We start from the raw sequence: 17,281 nt of genomic DNA, 5'->3' as shown, positions 1-17,281 counted from the left end.
AATAAACAGTATGAGGCTGGGGAGAGATTTTCAGTCCTGCAAGATGGATTCATACCTATACAAATATCTTGGACTCAAATCTCAGCAGTAGATGGACTAGGGCACTTAACTAGCAATTGCAATAACATTGAGCTGAGCCACCGAGGCAGCTGTTTTGACTGATGTATGGATGGGTTGATACTCAATTGTCACTTTTGCCCATGGTCAGCAGCCTTTCCACTGAGATTTTTCCTGTACATGAAAAATCTCCACATTAAAATGAGATTTGTGCTGCAGCAGCAGTTGGTCAGCAAGTGTGCTGTTCAGCTTTACTAAGCATAATCAACGCTGTGGGGCCTCGCACCACAGGGTTCTTTTTAACTCATTCCATGCTAGCTCAAAATCAACCTTTAAAAGTTGTACAGGGGCACTAAGCAATGTAAAAAAAAAACCAAGAGAAAGGGGCTTTTTCAGTGCCTATAATGTCTGTAGTATTGCCTGTCATAACTATTGTAATGGTACCAACATGCAGAACAAGTGCAAGTAGAGCACTTGCTAATGGCGAGGTACAGTAATTTAATTTAAAAACAAACTGGCGATTGCCTGAAGAAGCAGCTAAATTCAGCTGTAATTAGTGGTGGAGCAGGTTTCTCATGTACAATTGCTAATGAAAGACAAGTGCCTCTAAAAAACACATTTCTGAATGTGTGCAACTCACAATGTAGGGCTCTTAAGCGTCACTGGCAATGGCAGTATTCTGGGTGGCAGGCACTGACCCATAGTTATGTTAGGCTGATTTTGAAGCCCATCCCTAGCTGCCTCAAAAAGATACCCATTTCTCCTCCCTGACATATCCCACACCACATTTCATCCTAGGGCAGAGGAAGTTGGAGACAAAAATTAAGCCTGGAATAAATTAACAACAAAAAAACAGAAAAGCAGGTTTTTTTATGGTGTTTTTAAAAGAGCGCCCGTCACTAACTTACTGGAAAATGTACTAGCATTTATTTGATACCCGCTTTCCCCCCCCCCCCGACCCCATTTACAAAACAGCTTAGATTACACGTGAAAAAATGTTGTTCTCCTTGCACTGGAATAATGCATTTTAGAGAATTTCTTGGTGAGAAGTAGATGATTATTGGGGAAACTAAAGAAATATATTCTAAGGAGTTTGCAGTAGGATGTACATAACCCATGCTAAAGTAGTAGGGAAGAGATTAACAAGGAGTTCATTAGAGTAGGGATATAAGGAGCTTGCACTCTCTCCCATCTCCACTCAGCCAGGGTCAGGAAGCTCCTGGACCCAGATTTGGGCAGTAAGGAGACACTTGGAAAGTGACGACCCTGCTGACTTGGTATACAGGAGAATTTGAGAGTTAAGAAATGTTCCTTTTATCCTTGACTGAAGCAAGCTGTTTTTGTTTGCCATTTTCTTTTTAAAAGGCCAGGCTGAAGTAAGTGTCTCTGCTGTTTGCCATACACTATGCCAGGACTGAAAAACACTGTACATAGCTGTGTGTGCCTTAAAATGCTAGGATGTAGATTTATTTCATGTGTCACAAACACCAAAAGAAAAAAATTGTTTTGCTCAGATTTGACTTTCAGTTAAATATTGCAGCTTCTATAATTATTTACCAAGCAAAACTGAGGCTAATTCATCAGATTAGATTTTTTGCTTCAAGGTTAAAGAGGGATCAAAACAGTGCTTAAAAGATAAAATTTCTGTGGTGACCTTCCATCAGTGGGGATCAGGGGAATTTAAGAATAGCTTGTTTGAGTACACAGGCGGAGGAAGCATTCAATTGGGTATTTGAGACATCTGAGCAGATACATCAGCTTTTTCTGTAGTGTATTGGTGGAGATTTTCAAAAGCACAGACAACCTAACTGTTGTTTGTCCCATTGAAAGTCTCCACCATTGTATATTTTTTGAATGTTCTATGTAGAGTTTTGAAAGATTTTCTCTTAATATCTCTCTTCTACCTTTGCAGAAATAGATATTAACCTAGACTACACCTCACAGAGTATTCATGTTATATTTAGTCTCAGACTATGAATAGCTTTTATATTTAGGACCAAATTAAGGCTTCTACATGTGAGGAAGGGGAGATGTATTTCTCAGCAAAGGGTCCCTGCAGACTAGAGCTGTTTGGGAATTCTCACAATGGTTTTTGCTACAGAAAGTCTTTATGCAAAAATCAAAATCTTCTTTGGGAAAATTTCAAATTGTACTGAATTTTTTCAAATTTCCCCTGGAAAACTGAAACAAAATGTTTCATTTAAGATGGGGGGGAGGGGTTAAGCCAAATTAAACAATGTTTTCAGGTCAGTTTGACATTAAACTCTGTTCACCTGTGCTGCTGCACTCCCTCATGGAAGACAGTTTGAGTGCCTCATGTCCTTATTCTTCTCTATGGACTGGACTCCCTGGCTGGACTGCATCTCCTTTGATACATTGTGGTCTCCCCTTTGGCTGAACCGCCATGATTAAGGCCGGCTCCAGCTTTTTTGCCACCCCAAGCGGCGAAGGGAAAAAAAACAGATAAAGCTGCGATCGGCGGCACTTCGGCGGCAGCTCTACCACGCCACTTCATTCTTCAGTGGCAATTCGGCGGCCGGTCCTTCCCTCTGAGAGGGACTGAGGGACCCGCCGCCAAATTGCCGCTGAAGACCCGGACGTGCCGCCTCTCTCCATTGGCCGCCTCAAGCACCTGCTTCCTGCGCTGGTGCCTGGAGCCGGCCCTGGCCATGATGCATCATGGGTAAGGTTAAGATTTTTTGTCACAGGTATTTTTAGTAAAAGTCACAGACAGGTCATGGGCATTAAACAAAAATTCACAGAAGCCCATGACCTGTCCCTGACTTTTACTAAAAATACCCGGGGGGGAAGAGGGGAAAACTAACAGTGGGAGCCCTGCCAGGGGCTGACCACCAGCCACTGCTCCAGCCCCACCACTCCTTCTGCAGCGTTGACTCAGACTGGCCGCTGCTCCAGCCCCAGCTGCTGCTCCTGCAGCAGGGGCTGACCACCGGCCCCAGCAGCTGCTGTTCTGGCCCTAGGCCACTACTCCAATCCCACCACTGCTCCTGGGTGGGGGCTGACAGCTGCTCTAGCCCCACCATCACGGCTGGCTAAAGATGAAGAAGTCACAGAGGTCCGTTGAAATCATGGAATCCGTGACCTCTGTGACAGAATCGGATCCTTAATCATGAGAAACCCATTGCCATAATGCAATACAGGAGATGGAGTCCTACCAGGGAGCCTGGCCCATAGAAAAGAATGGGAGCATCTAAATTATACCTCTCGTGTGGCAACTCAGCAGCTCAGGCAGACACAATTTAATATCAGCCCTAGCCAACATTAAATATTTTGATTCAGGAGTGTTAAAATATCTAGTTTCTAGCAAAAATGTTGAAATGGGATATTCTGACATTTATAAATTGAATTTTTTTCTAAACTTTCCTTTCCATAAAAAAATGCAATATTTTGACCTTTTGTCCCAATTTGGGGCAAAAACAAAATGTCAAAATATCAGAATTTCATGCAGAATAGAAATTACAATTTTTAACCAGCATTACTGGAGACATTCAGAGGCCACTGATGGTCCTTGTGACACTTACAGAACAATGTGAATGATCTAATCTTATTCAGACCAACTCCTTTCATTCATTCTAGTTGTCAGGCAAGTATAATAACTGAACATTTAGTAACTACAGGATCTCTGAACGTTAAAGCAATTTGACCCCTATTTCCCTCCCCTAGGATGCACCCGTAACTGCAGTGCTTCTCATTATGTGCTGCATTTTTAACTAAAACGGTCTTTACTTTCTAATGGCACGTCGACACTTAAAAGGCTGCAAAAGTGCAGCTGCATCAATGCAGCTGCGCCACTGGAGCGCTTCAGTGAAGACACTACCTACACCAATGGAAGAGCTTGTCCTGTTGGCATAGGTAATCCACTTTCCTGAGAGACATTAGCTAGGCTGACAGGAGAAGCCCTCCCGTCGACATAACGCTGTTGCTGTCTACACCGCGAGTTAGGTCAGTACAAGTGCGTCGCTCGGGGTGTGGATTTTCCACAGCCCTGAGCAATGCAGTTATACCGACATAAATTGCTAGTATAGACTAAGCCTAAAAGTATTCACCTCTGATCAGCAGATAAGTGGCACTGAGTAGCTATTTACGATGCCAGGTGTCCTCTTATTGATCCACAATGCTGATGTGTTATGCATGCTTCCACAGCAAAAAATTCACGGTTAGAAAAGACACCACAGGGCTAAAAGAACAATTTTAAAATACATATTATTTAATCCAGAAAGCACCTGAACTTTTCCACATACGTATATTTAACAAACTGATTATTTCGTTTAAAGAATTAACTGACATATGGGGACAGATTATGCGTAGCACTTATTTATACATCTGAGAGATTGAGGAGGTAGGACAGTGGGGTATGGAGAGTGCAAGGAGCCTCCCAACCCTCCTCTCAGGGACGTTGTAAGGGTCAGGTATACTTGCAGTCCCCGTACCTCCCACCACCACCTCACACTGCTCCAAGACCATGGCCCAGCAACACTCTACAGCAGCCCACAGAGCAGGAAAACAGCATAGAGTCCAATGCTGCAATCCCCTGCTACTCTCCTTGGAGACGCCACACTGTCCCCAAAACAGGGATCTTAAAAAAGCTAAATTAAGCCCATAAAGAGTTATTGGTGAACAAATCATGGACCAACAATGGGAACCTGGGGCCTGACCCAAAACCCAGTGAAGTCAATGGGAGGCTTTGGGCAGGGCACTTTGGATCAGGCCTCTGTTTTGCAAGGATGCGGGAAGGGGGAAATTTGACAAATAGTATGAATATTGGTCATATTCAGAAGACAATGTTCAATCACATACTCAGGAGTGCATGTGGCTGAATGGGATTACAAGAACGCCAGATTTCTTAACTACATTCCAGTCAATCTGTATTTAGCACTAAAGACACCCATTCACGCAACAGTCATTTTACTATAATTTCCTGGACTTTTCAAAGTGGAAGCAGTTTGCTTCTGTTCATAGAAGAGGTAACAAGAATTATCTGAAGCAGGAACAGTGAAACAAACAAACAAAAAAAACCAAAAGTCTCTGTTATAAATTATAGCTTCATTGAGTTTTGGGATAGAAGCAGAGACTGAGAGATTGTTATCAAGATGTGACAAAGTACAGTAAGACCCTGAGTTATATTTCCTGATCCCAGTCATATGACTTGAGTCAGGACTGCAAAAGTTTGGGTCTGTCACATAACAGAGGTCAGTATTCACTGTACAGTTGTATCATCTTGTTTTGTGCCTAAGAAACCAAGTTTGTCCATTTTAAACAGGACAACCAGATGCAAAGAGCACAAGGACACATAGAAGATATATTGCAATATTACTGAAAAACTACTGGAGATGAAACAAAATTAGAGTCTTTTATCCAAACTTCAATCCAAAGCTAAACTTTAAGATAAATACCATCCTGCACCCGTTCTTTGAAAAAAACAAATCAACAACTCCCTTTTAGCCATAATGCAGTTCCTTTCTTCAGGCCATTGTCAAGAACAGACACAGAGAAGGCCAAACAACAGTAACAGCAGCTATAGCTAGTACAGGGCCCCCAGGCACAGACAGGGGGGAATTCATGGGTGTCCACTTTATGCTGGCAGAGCTGATGCAAAATCGTCAACACCAGCTCCAAGTGTCCCACAGGCAATATCCAGTGTAAGGGGGCTACCCACCAGGTCTGGAGCCTTGCTACTAGCTCTGCATCCCCAGCAGGAGCTCCTAATATAGGAAGCATGTCAGGGGCTTTCCACAGCAGGCCAGGAACGAGCTGTAGGCAGAGAGGAGTGTGCTGTTACCACCTGGCTATTCTGCACTGATATAACAACAGCCCATAGGGACATTCTACAGGGACACTCATTAGGGCAGCACCCAGCAGCCCCAGACTAGGGGTGGCACAAGCCAACCCCTCTCAGTCCCTGCATTGGGTTCTTCACCAGACTAGGGATTAATCTGTTCCAGAAGCAGCTACAAGAACAAGACCACCAGTGCTGGTGGCCTTCAGCTGTATTGTTGGGGGCTGAAAACCAGTAGTGTAACCTGGCAGATATTTCAGCTTTGTACAACGAATATCACACAAGCTGCATGTACATACGGTAATGTGACATGGGAGAAACCCAGTCACTGTAGTTGAATCCTCTCCAAAACCACATACTCCTATTTAATTAATGATGAGCACCACTTGGTGCAGCAAAAGAAGCTGCTTGTGTGGCCCGAGCCTAGTCCCCTGCTGCCTATTTCCCTATGCCAGCACATATTCTGAATCACTTCCCGAGGAAAGCAACATTGTGACACAATCTCTCTTCCCCTCTCCCACTCCTCCATGTCATCCAGTTTGCATACTGCTGGCACTCCTACCCCTAGGATCGCAGACCGCTGGTATTTTTCTTCAGGAGGAAAAACATTGAATGATCCATAGCCATCAAGCAGAGCACATAGTTAACCCATGGAATCATGTGTTCTTATTCCTACTTCCTTCATCCTTCCTCCCCCAGGCCCTCCTATGACTTGACAAACCCACTTGTGGCTGCCTTGTCTTAAATTAGACTAAGTTCTTTGGGCAAGGGATTGTCTCTTCCAATGAGTATGATCAGCATCTAGAATAATGAGTCCTGACTTCACCCCTGGGTGCTACTATAATTATAGAGGTGCTGTTCGCATTACCATACATAAGATCATAGCAGGAGAGGAGCAGCTGTGACCTTGGCTATATTAGTGCCCCTCAGTAGAAATGACAGTCTGGCAGTGCGAGTAGCAGCACCTGCCATGAATGGACAGAGGTTCAGCGTTTCACTGATTGATCCACAATGGGCAAGGACTGAGATGCACTTTCTGCTGAGCATTTATTTCAGATTTACACTGATGAACCCATCCAGCCTCATCCAGCCAACTCTCTGGGCTAGTGAGCTCAAAGGCAACACTCAGAGTCACAGAGTTTAAGGCCAGAATAGACCACTAGATCATCTAGTCTGATCTCCTGTGTATCACAGACCACAGACACGACCCAACACCTGCACACTAAGCTCAACAATGGAAATGAGACCAAAATAAATGAGTCCCACAGAAGACTAGACTATTATGTGCCACAGGCAGAGAATAGGAGGGAGTGAGGTACACTAGTGCTTGAGGCCCTTGCAATGGCAGGGAAATGACTGAATGTGATATACCCACATAATCCTGACTAGTGACCCTCATCTATATGCTGCAGAGGAAGGCAACAAAAACCCCAAGGTCACTGCCAAACTGACTTGGGAGAAAATTCCTTCTCAATCCTACACATGGCGATCAGTTAGATCTGTGCAGGTGAGCATTAAGCGCCTGAGAATGTTCGGTGCCCCCTCAGTCCACTGGCCCTCCCCATCCAGTGACCCATCTCCAGCCCTGGCCATCCTTGATACTTCAGAGGAAGGAGATTTTAAAAACTCCCAGAATATATTGGGGGAGGAAAACAATGCCTTCCTGATCCCTGCAGGTGGCCAGCTGGAACCCTGAAGCATGAGCCTGAGCCCTGGTCTACACTACGAGGTTAGGTCGAATTTAGCCACTGCCATGACTATTGCATAAGGACAGTAAAATACCCAGAATGCTTCTCTCCAGGTTATTTTGATACTGCCATAGCCCTCACTCTGCTGCTCATCATACTTTATACTTTACCCCTCTTAGTTGGAAACCCAGATATTCCAAATTAATGTCTAAACAGGACTTCTGAATCCAAATATCAGTTCCTTTCCAAAATCTGATTTCAATATTAAAGTAACATTCATAGAACCAGACCCTCTACTGAAATAAATCAGCACAATTCTACTGAAGGCAATAGAGCTACAGTGATTTATACCAGTTAAGACCCTAATCTGCATTCATCAGCATACAGCAGACAGTGATGTACGTGTGCTATTGATGGAAAGTGGCTGATTTGTTTTAGTTTTGTTTGCATGCATATTAAATTGCTTAGGCATCTGTTTGGTTTGTAAAATCATCATTTCAAAGACATTAATCTTCACAAATTATTTCAATTGGTGATACTATTGCAGAATTAAATATTGTGTTTACAGTTACACTACTGATTTTGACTATTACAAAATTTTAGTTAGAGGAGTACTGGAGAGATTCCCACTACATATACACACAAACTATCATCTAACCCTAATCTATAGGTCTAAGACACAATCTCTCCAGTGCTCCTCTTGGCGCTATACATCAATCCCTTCTCTGAGGCTGTGGCATGAAAACCACAATCTAGTCCTCATATATAGCTTTATAACATGCTACATGTAGGTGTAGTAAACAACTCTTCTACCACAGTCCACAAAGGTTGGCAATTATCTAATTTCTCTCCCTTCCTTCTATTTTAAACCATAACCCCACCTGGGACCTAGTGCAGAGCCTAGAGAACAAGTGTAATATGTTCTCCTTGGCCAGCATGGCTCTGTAAGACAGGAGCTGCACCCTGTACTTAGTGAAGCTGCCAAAAGGTCTTAATGATAGACTCATAGACTCTAAGGTCAGAAGGGACCATTGTGGTCATCTAGTCTGACCTCCTGCATGATGCAGGCCACAAAAGCTGACCCACCACTTTCCCTTAACTCAGCTGTTGAAGTCTCCAGATCGTGATTTAAAGACTTCAAGTCGCAGAGAATCCTCCAGCTTGCAACCCCTGCCCTATGCTGCGGAGGAAGGCGAAAAACCTCCAGGGCCTCTGCCAATCTACCCTGGAGGAAAATTCCTTCCCGACCCCAAATATGGCGATCAGTAGAACCCCGAGCATACAGGCAAGAATCTCCAGCCGTCATCATGATGCAAGATGACGTTTTGGATACTCTGTGTTAAACATTGTGTGGCTTCACAAAACTACCTGGGGGGTTTCCTCCTGAAATGAACATACCTGTCAGTAATACAAATAATTCTGAGCACTTCTTAAAGACTCTTAACTCAAGCTGTATCAACTGACAGAATGAATCTCTATTATTCTTAGCTCAGAAAAGGCTCAGACTCAGCGTAGTATTTGAGTAAGATCAGCTGATGGATGAAAACCAGCTAGCTCAGGGGTTCTCAAACTGGGGGTCGGGACCCATCAGGTGGTCACAAGGTTGTTACATGGGGGGTCGCGAGCTGTCAGCCTCCACCCCAAACCTTGCTTTGCCTCCTGCATTTATAATGGTTTTAAATATATAAAAAAGTGTTTTTAATTGATAAGGAGAGGGGCTTGCTGTGTGAAAGGGGTCACCAGTACAAAACTTTGAGAACCACTGAGCTAGCTGAAGCTGAACCCCAGCAAGATAAAAGCTGGTGGGCAGAGAAAAGCATTTTCAAGAGTTTGCAGCCACAGTGCAGCTTTCTTTGGTTGAAAGTACATACTCACAACTGTCAATTCAGACAGTAGTTCAGGAGCATTCTTTGATTCCTAGCTTGTGCTAAGCTCTCGAATAGCAACATCCACAAGTAATGCCTTCCATCATATCCAGCTGGCCAGGAGACTCCACCCATCTTGGAGGACAATGACCTGGCCTCAGTTATTCATGCCTTTGTCATTTTACATCAATGCAATATACCTGGGCATGAAGCCTTCAGCTCTTAGGAAACTCCAGTGCTACAGAATACTGCAGCACATCTCTTCAGCAACACAAAACTACCATAAGAGCACATTAGTCCTCTGCCTTCTAAATTTTCTGAGGGGCCAGTCTGTGTTTGTGCAATGAACACCCCCAGGAATCAAGGACCATCACAAACCTCATCACATTCCCCCCTAAGAGCAAGGCATATGTCTTTGACCGTGCCTTCTCTAATATATATACATAGCAACAGGTATATTTAAATAAACAACAAAAAACTACCAAAACAAAATACTCCTCCACACATACTTCTCCCCCTATGGAGAGCATGAGAGAACAAACACATGACAGATATTAGTCAGTTTATTCTTAGGCATGCTGAATCATATCCAGATTGAAGCAATTGTCACATTTACAGAGAAAGTAACTATGCAGTTGGGCATATGTGAAACTCTAGCAGCAGAATTCACAACTCCGGAGAAACAATTCTGCAGCAGCAAGAACTTTACTTTTTAGTTATCAGATTTTTCTATTAAATGTTCAAAAATGTTCTGTGCATTATTTGCTATCCACCTCAATAACACTATTTTCATATGGGATCTATGCTTGTTTTGGCTTTGCTACTAGAATAAAATGCAATGTTAAGGTTGAACAAATGCAAATGGTAAGGCTTTGCTACTGCAATTGTGCAAGTTAGTCTTCATTTATTGTCTAAAATGTCACCACCTTGTTGGCATATGGGACACTGAAGCATCTTGTCAAACATATGATGCTAAATAATTTATACACTGCAATGGTTTATCATAAATCAAGTTCTGAAGAGCTCTTAGTCAAACCACCAGACTCCACAGCTTTAAAAAGAAGAAAATCTTATTTTAATAATGCAAGAACACAATCTTGATTTCACATAATGGACCCGATGCACTCTGTTTATAGACTTTGTTTGAATTCATTTATTCCTGTTTTATTATAAGAAATAACAAATTAATCAGTCAGCAGATATTATGAAAAATAGGGGCTTTCTTCTTCCTTGCAGAGGCTGGGAGAATAGTGAGACAATTGGGAAGCCTCTTCTAAAGATTACAATTGCTTGCAGGTGGCAGTCTCTGAGCAGTACTTGTGCTACTGCCATTGGCGCTACCCTCTGTTCTGAGGGCCAACTGTGATTTCATGCTTTCCACAACCTTTCTGTATCTCTACAGCTTCATATCTCACAATACAACTCATCTTCTGGGACCTCACTTTTTATTAGCACAAGTGACTAATCTCAGGAAGCTGAAATATACAAATGAAAGTATGGAAAACTGTATGTGTAAAGCTATGACTCCGACATCATCACTTCAAATTTACTGTTCCAGCTATTTTTTGTTGAGCTGCATATTTCTGAACTTCATCCAGTATTTTCAAGACCAGTTTACAATCTTTGGGCCCCAGCAGGTTATGTGATACAGGGCTGACCATTTCACAATAGTGGGAACCCAGAGGGAAGAATGTGCATCCAAGATCTGGAGAGTCTCCTATTCATTCATTTACAAAGGCCAGTGAAATTGCACAGATTTTATCACAAGCTCCAGCTACATGGGGCACTTAGTTTTACCTGTACCTCAGACACAGGCAAAACTCAGATAAGTGAACTCAATCAAGATCATGAGTAAGGAGAAGACAAATACAGAACAAACAACATTGCTTCCTTGGAACAAAGGATATTTCATTATATTTTTAATCCATATTCATCACTCGATATGCATTGTCTGAGGTCAAGACAGTAAGGGACTCAAATATTTGTTTAAAACCATAAGCAGCAGTGGTAGGAGTAGTAGTACCCAATATTTATATTATGGTAATGTCCAAAGGCCCTAATCTGGACTGGGGCTCAGCAGAGCTGTGTGCAGTACAGACGAGAGAGCATCCCTGCCCTGAAGGGCATATAGTGTAGTCCCTCAAAGAACATGATCAGGGTATGTACCACTGGCTTCCATGAATTCAGCATCCAGGCAGCAATCCTGCAGCTCCCAAGAAAGGCCAAAACAGAACCTACAACTAGCATAAAAATACATATTCCTGACAGCAAGTAGCCAGTGACTCCATTGGTGTACTGATTGCTCCTTTTGACTTCTCACGTCTTGAACAAATTTGTACTGGATATCTCTGGGGGATAATTTCATGTGCTTGCTTAAGACTAGGAACTGTTTATGGAGGGTGGCCCTTAATGCAGGATTCACTGTGCAGGAAATCTCTTTTGAGGGAATGTGTAAAATGCTTGAATAACTAAAGCTGAAAGAATACAATAAAACAGAGCATGGAAGGGGGAAGGGACAACTGACACATGGTGGAGTGTTGCTCTCAGTGTGTCATCCATGGCACTTAAGTATAGCTCACAAGAGTGTCCAATATAATTCCATGCAGTGCCGGCTCTAGGCACCAGCGTTCCAAGCATGTGCTTGGGGCAGCACTTTTCAAGGGGTGGCATTCCGGCCCTTTGGGGGCGGCACTCCATTTGGTTGTTGTTGTTGTTGTTGTTTTGCTTCGGTGCCAGCACTCCGTTTTTTGTTGGTTTTTTTCGCTTGGGGCGGCAAAAAACCTGGAGCTGGCCCTGATTCCACAGCATTAACATATTTACCCATGAGCGGTTTAGGATCACACAAAAAAGCCAGAACTGTTCTCTAATTAGAAACAGATACCCCTCTGTTTATGCTGGTGTTTAAAAATTAAAATATATTATTGTTTCTGCTCATTCTAATTTGGGGTAAATATCTTCAGTTTTGCTGCTTATGAAGGATTAACTACATTGATCTGAGCTATTGCTAATTGAGACTGTTCTAATAAGGCAGGTGATGTGCAAGGGGCCCAAATGTAGCTTAGCAATGCAACTTCTACAGTATTCCAATTCTATAGGTCTGACCAGAGGGTGCTAATCATGCTGATTTTTGCCAAACTTATTTGATTTGTGGTGCTGACAAGTATCCAGTGGGAGCGACACTGAGATTATCAAACTCATTTTCACTTTTGACCCATACCCAATTTCAGCCTATTGTTGGTCTCCGGAGAGAAAAGGCTGGTGTGCTATGCCACTGAATTCCCTAGCTAAACCTTAGCTCTACCACAGAACCATATGGTGCCAAAGCTGTTCTCAATTCACTGTCCAAAGGCTTCAGTTTCTAACGGTGATTATCCCTTACCATTTGCAACCAACAATATTCATTCAAAAACACACGAACAGAAAATAAGGCTGCACAGGTAGAGTCAGGGGAGGAGCACAGCCGCCGGAGCCCGGGAGGGGAAGTGCCCGGCCGGGGGCGCAGGGTCCGGAGGCATGGGGGCTGCCCAAAGCCCGAGCGCTACCGGCTTCACGGTTTGCTGGGCAGCCTCCAGACCCTGCGCCCCCGGCTGGGCGCTTCCCCTCCCGGGCTCCAGCTGCGCTGGGGAAGCGCCGGCCAGGGGCGCAGGGTCTGGGGGCTGCCCGGCAAACCGTGAAGCCGGTAGCGCTTGGGCAGCCCTTTTCGCGTGGCTGGGAGGGAGGAGGGGGAGTTAAGGTGGGGACTTTGGGGAAGGGGCGGGGAATGGGCGGAGTTGGGCGGGGAAGGAGCGGAGTTGGGGCGGGGCCGGGGGTGGGGAAGGGGCGGGGCCAGGGTCCCGTGGAGTGTCCTCTTTTTTTATTTTTTAAATATGGTAACCCTAGACTAGAGATCTACGTTTATTGCAGGGGTGGCCAACCTGTGGCTCTGGAGCCACATGCGGCTCTTCAGAAGTTAATATGTGGCTCCTTGTATAGGCACCGACTCCGGGGCTGGAGCTACAGGCGCCAACTTTCCAATGTGCCGGGGGGGGGGGGGGTGCTCACTGCTCAACCCTGGCTCTGCCACAGGCCCTGCCCTCACTCTGCCCCTTCCTGCCCCCTCCCCTGAGCCTGCCGTGCCCTCGCTCCTTCCCCACTCCTCCCCAGAGCCTCCTGCACACCACAAAACAGCTGATCAGGAGGTGTGGGGAGGGAGGGGGAGGCGCTGATCGGTGGGGCTGCCAGTGGGCGGGAGGCACTGGGAATGGGGCAGGGAGCTGATGGGGGGGCTGCTGACATATTACTGTGGCTCTTTGGCAATGTACATTGGTAAATTCTGGCTCCTTCCAGGCTCAGGTTGACCACCCCTGGTTTATTGGTTCACTTGACTCATATGAAGTGAGAGAAATGAATTTAATAAGCGAATTTAGAATGATTTATGGATTAGGGTCTGAGAGCACTTCAACAGTAATACTGTAGCTTTGCATTAGAGCTTGCCTGCTTGTTACCCATATCAATACAACGTTACTTAGAAATAAATTTAGTGAGTGTTCCTCTACATACCCGCTGTTTCTCAGGGTCGACATATCGAATGCCAAAATAGTCTTTTTCCAGTAAGCTGTAATAGTTGCAGATATGATCTATGAGAAACTGACCTTTGGTCTCCTTCTGGAAAAGAAAAAAAAAATTAGTAACCTTATATTGTATTACTCTAAATACACTCAGCACACATTCCAAACCCATTATTTGTGAACTCTTAGAAGTCTAATAAAAAGAGTTAAAGAAGGTGGGAATAAGAGCTTTTATTGCAATCAAGTGAGAACAAAACCAATGAATATCCACTTCCCCTGAAGAGATACAAAAAATAAAATGTATTCTAAAAATGCTATTGTATTCATCCCTGTGTCTTCACAAATTGCTACATCAGAACAAAGGGTGGCATTTCCTCAGGTATGCTCCTGATTACTTCTAAAATTGCACATTTAGAAAATCCAATATACACTGTTAACCATGTTTCTGTGGGATGTTAGTCTGTCCACTTAACCTTATGTCCACACCTTATCTATCCTTCTCTGCAGACATAAGCATTTTGCATAATGGCCATTTATTTAGCCACAGAATTTCAAACCATTCACATGTTTTTTGCATTCATAAGACTTATGTGTTGGACCTGATTTTTCACTGCTAAGATCTGTTTGCAGAGGCACACCCACTCTAAGGGTAGGTCTACACTTACCCGGTAGTTCGGCGGCAAGAAAATCGAACTTCTGGGTTCGACTTATCGCGTCTTGTCTGGACGCGATAAGTCGAACCCGGAAGTGCTCGCCGTCGACTGCAGTACTCCAGCTCGGCGAGAGGAGTACGCGAAGTCGACGGGGGAGCCTGCCTGCCGCGTCTGGACGGAGGTAAGTTCGAACTAAGGTACTTCGAACTTCAGCTACGTTATTCACGTAGCTGAAGTTGCGTACCTTAGTTCGAATTGGGGGGTTAGTGTAGACCTGCCCTGAGTGCATCACTACAGATGCACTCATTTGTTGTACCCATCCACTCATATGTGCATGCAATTTATGGATTTGAGTGTTCACATAGATGTGGATAAATCAGGGGTAGAGATGCCCACGTACCTTGGGGCTGAAGATCAGATTCCTTACTATACACCAATACCCTAAAGACTTAGGGGGGAGGGATAGCTCAGTGGTTTGAGCATTGGCCTCCTAAATCCAGGGTTGGAAGTTCAATCCTTGAGGGGACCACTTAGGGGTCTGGGGCAAAATCAGTACTTGGTCCTGCTAGTGAAGGCAGGGGGCTGGACTTGATGACCTTTCAGGGTCCCTTCCAGTTCTAGGAGATAGGATATCTCCATATATTAAAAATTATCAGAGATTTCTCATTTAAAAAAAAAATAAAACTTAGCCACAGACAAACCACATGAGAATTTTCATCTCTAGTCAGACAACTGTGGAAGAAAGGCTTCCAAAAAATGGAGATGTATGAAATATCCCTGATATTAAAGGCAGAAGTAGTATTTATAGCATTTATTGTATACCATACCTACCAATAGTTTAAAGCTACAAATACCAAAGGGATATTTGTGAATAAAGATATCAATATACTTTTTAACTCTACTGAGATACATAGGATTAGGATAGTTTTGTGGGTTTTTTAAAGTGACACGGGGGCAGGAAATGTTAAATAATTTACTTGAAAAATAAATATAATTGGTAGATATTCTGTACTTCTCATTGCTTCTCACAATGACCCTCAGTGAAAAGAACTCCCCACCTGCTAAGAAAAACAGTGAAAGTCAGAGAGCCAGGGGATAAGAGCCTATGCTAAATGTCTAGCACAAAGTATCATTTGTCTTTCTTTGGACCTTTTTGTGGCTAGGGGATTCCTAGTGCCTCTACCCTCACAGCACAGGTTGTAGGGGGGACTTAACTGCCACATCTGCACAGATCATTTAGTCCAGTATCCCCTCTGATAATTGCCAATACCAGTAATTCTAGAGGAAACTCTGGGGAACCCCATCTAGAAAGATATGGAAAAACTACCCATGAGGTTAAAAGATTACTTACACTCTGAAGCATGAGGGTATTTAACCCCACCCAACTACATACATTTTGTTTTAATTTAGCCAGTGTAAACTAATCCTTTCCTGAATCCTGTAAGCTTTGGCTTCAATGGTATTTTCTAGCAATAAGTTCCACTGGTTAATTAGGTGTTGCATAAAAAAAAACAGAATATAAACTACCTAAGGAAACCTTTAATTTTTCATTCTGAAAGGAGTAAGATCATTTACAGAATCCTTAACGCTGATTCACTCCAGCAGGCTTAAAAAAACAACAACCAACAATTAAGCAGGTTTTGAGAATGTCACAATAAATTTAAACACACTGAAAAACTTTCATCACACATGGGGCACATTCAATTGTTTGAAATTAAACCTACATTTTGCACAACAATGCTGGTATCCAGCCAGGCATAAGAGGCCTTTTGTATAGAACACATCACACTGAATAAGTTATTCCTTTGTTTCCTTGTTATCAGCATGAGTCTAATGATGATCAAACTATAAGGTGACATGGGATTCAGAGCAAGCAAGACTTTCCAAGTGAAACTCTCTCATCACCATAGCTCCAAAATGCACAGGGTCAAATGCGTTTACAAAATTAAGGAAGCACAGCATGCTTTTTTCCCTAAAGAGTATGTTGAACTACAGAAGTTTACTTTCGGAACACATTTCAATCCTTCTATGACAACTGGAGTTCCAATCTGCTTGTTGTTGCACTGTTTCTCATGATAGTCACATATGAAAATTTCACTAGTATTGCAAATACTGAGATTTCAGATTACTTATTCCAAGTATTGTATTCTCAGTACTATGCACTCTGATACTATGGATGCACAGAAATACTATCTGTCTGATCCCATGCATCTTGTCGGTACCTAGACTGTGAGCTCTTTGGGAAAGGGACTGTCTTTTTCCTGTATGCCTCTGCAGTCCTCACCACAATAGGGCCTTGATTCTTGATTGGTGCTCCTAGGCACTATTGCAACACAAATTATAAACAAACAAATAAATACATAAATAAAATAGACTGGGATTAGATCGACATTAAAGTAAATTAAAAATAGCTCCCTTTCACTCCTCAGACAACAATGTCCTTAAGAGACTTTAATTAAACTGCACTACACATGCTGTAGTTACCAACAAGATCCAATGTCTGGAAGTTGAAGCTAGTCAAATTCAGACTGGAATTAAGGTGTACATTTTTAACACTGAGGATGATATATCCACTGGAACAGAGGTTCTCAATCTGAGGGTTGTGACGCAGGGGTTGTGAGGTGATTACGTGGGGGTCGCGAGCTGTCAGCCCCAGGCCTGGTGTGGAGGTCCA

The 17,281-nt window shown here is 43.5% G+C and overlaps 1 protein-coding gene across 1 annotated transcript in view; it reads right to left on the bottom strand.

Annotated features, from left to right (window-relative positions):
• Positions 1–17,281, bottom strand: part of FRMD3 (FERM domain containing 3) — a 250,616-nt gene that overhangs the window by 136,294 nt on the left and 97,041 nt on the right. Inside the window, exon 2 of the mRNA XM_065406507.1 lies at positions 13,947–14,051. Coding sequence (XP_065262579.1) covers positions 13,947–14,051 — 105 coding nt within the window. The remainder of the gene's footprint in view (positions 1–13,946; positions 14,052–17,281) is intronic.

The sequence above is a fragment of the Emys orbicularis genome, chromosome 6 (genome assembly GCF_028017835.1).
Source record: "Emys orbicularis isolate rEmyOrb1 chromosome 6, rEmyOrb1.hap1, whole genome shotgun sequence".
In the NCBI taxonomy this organism is placed as follows: Eukaryota; Metazoa; Chordata; order Testudines; family Emydidae; genus Emys; species Emys orbicularis.
This window is presented reverse-complemented; position numbering and strand designations above follow the sequence as displayed.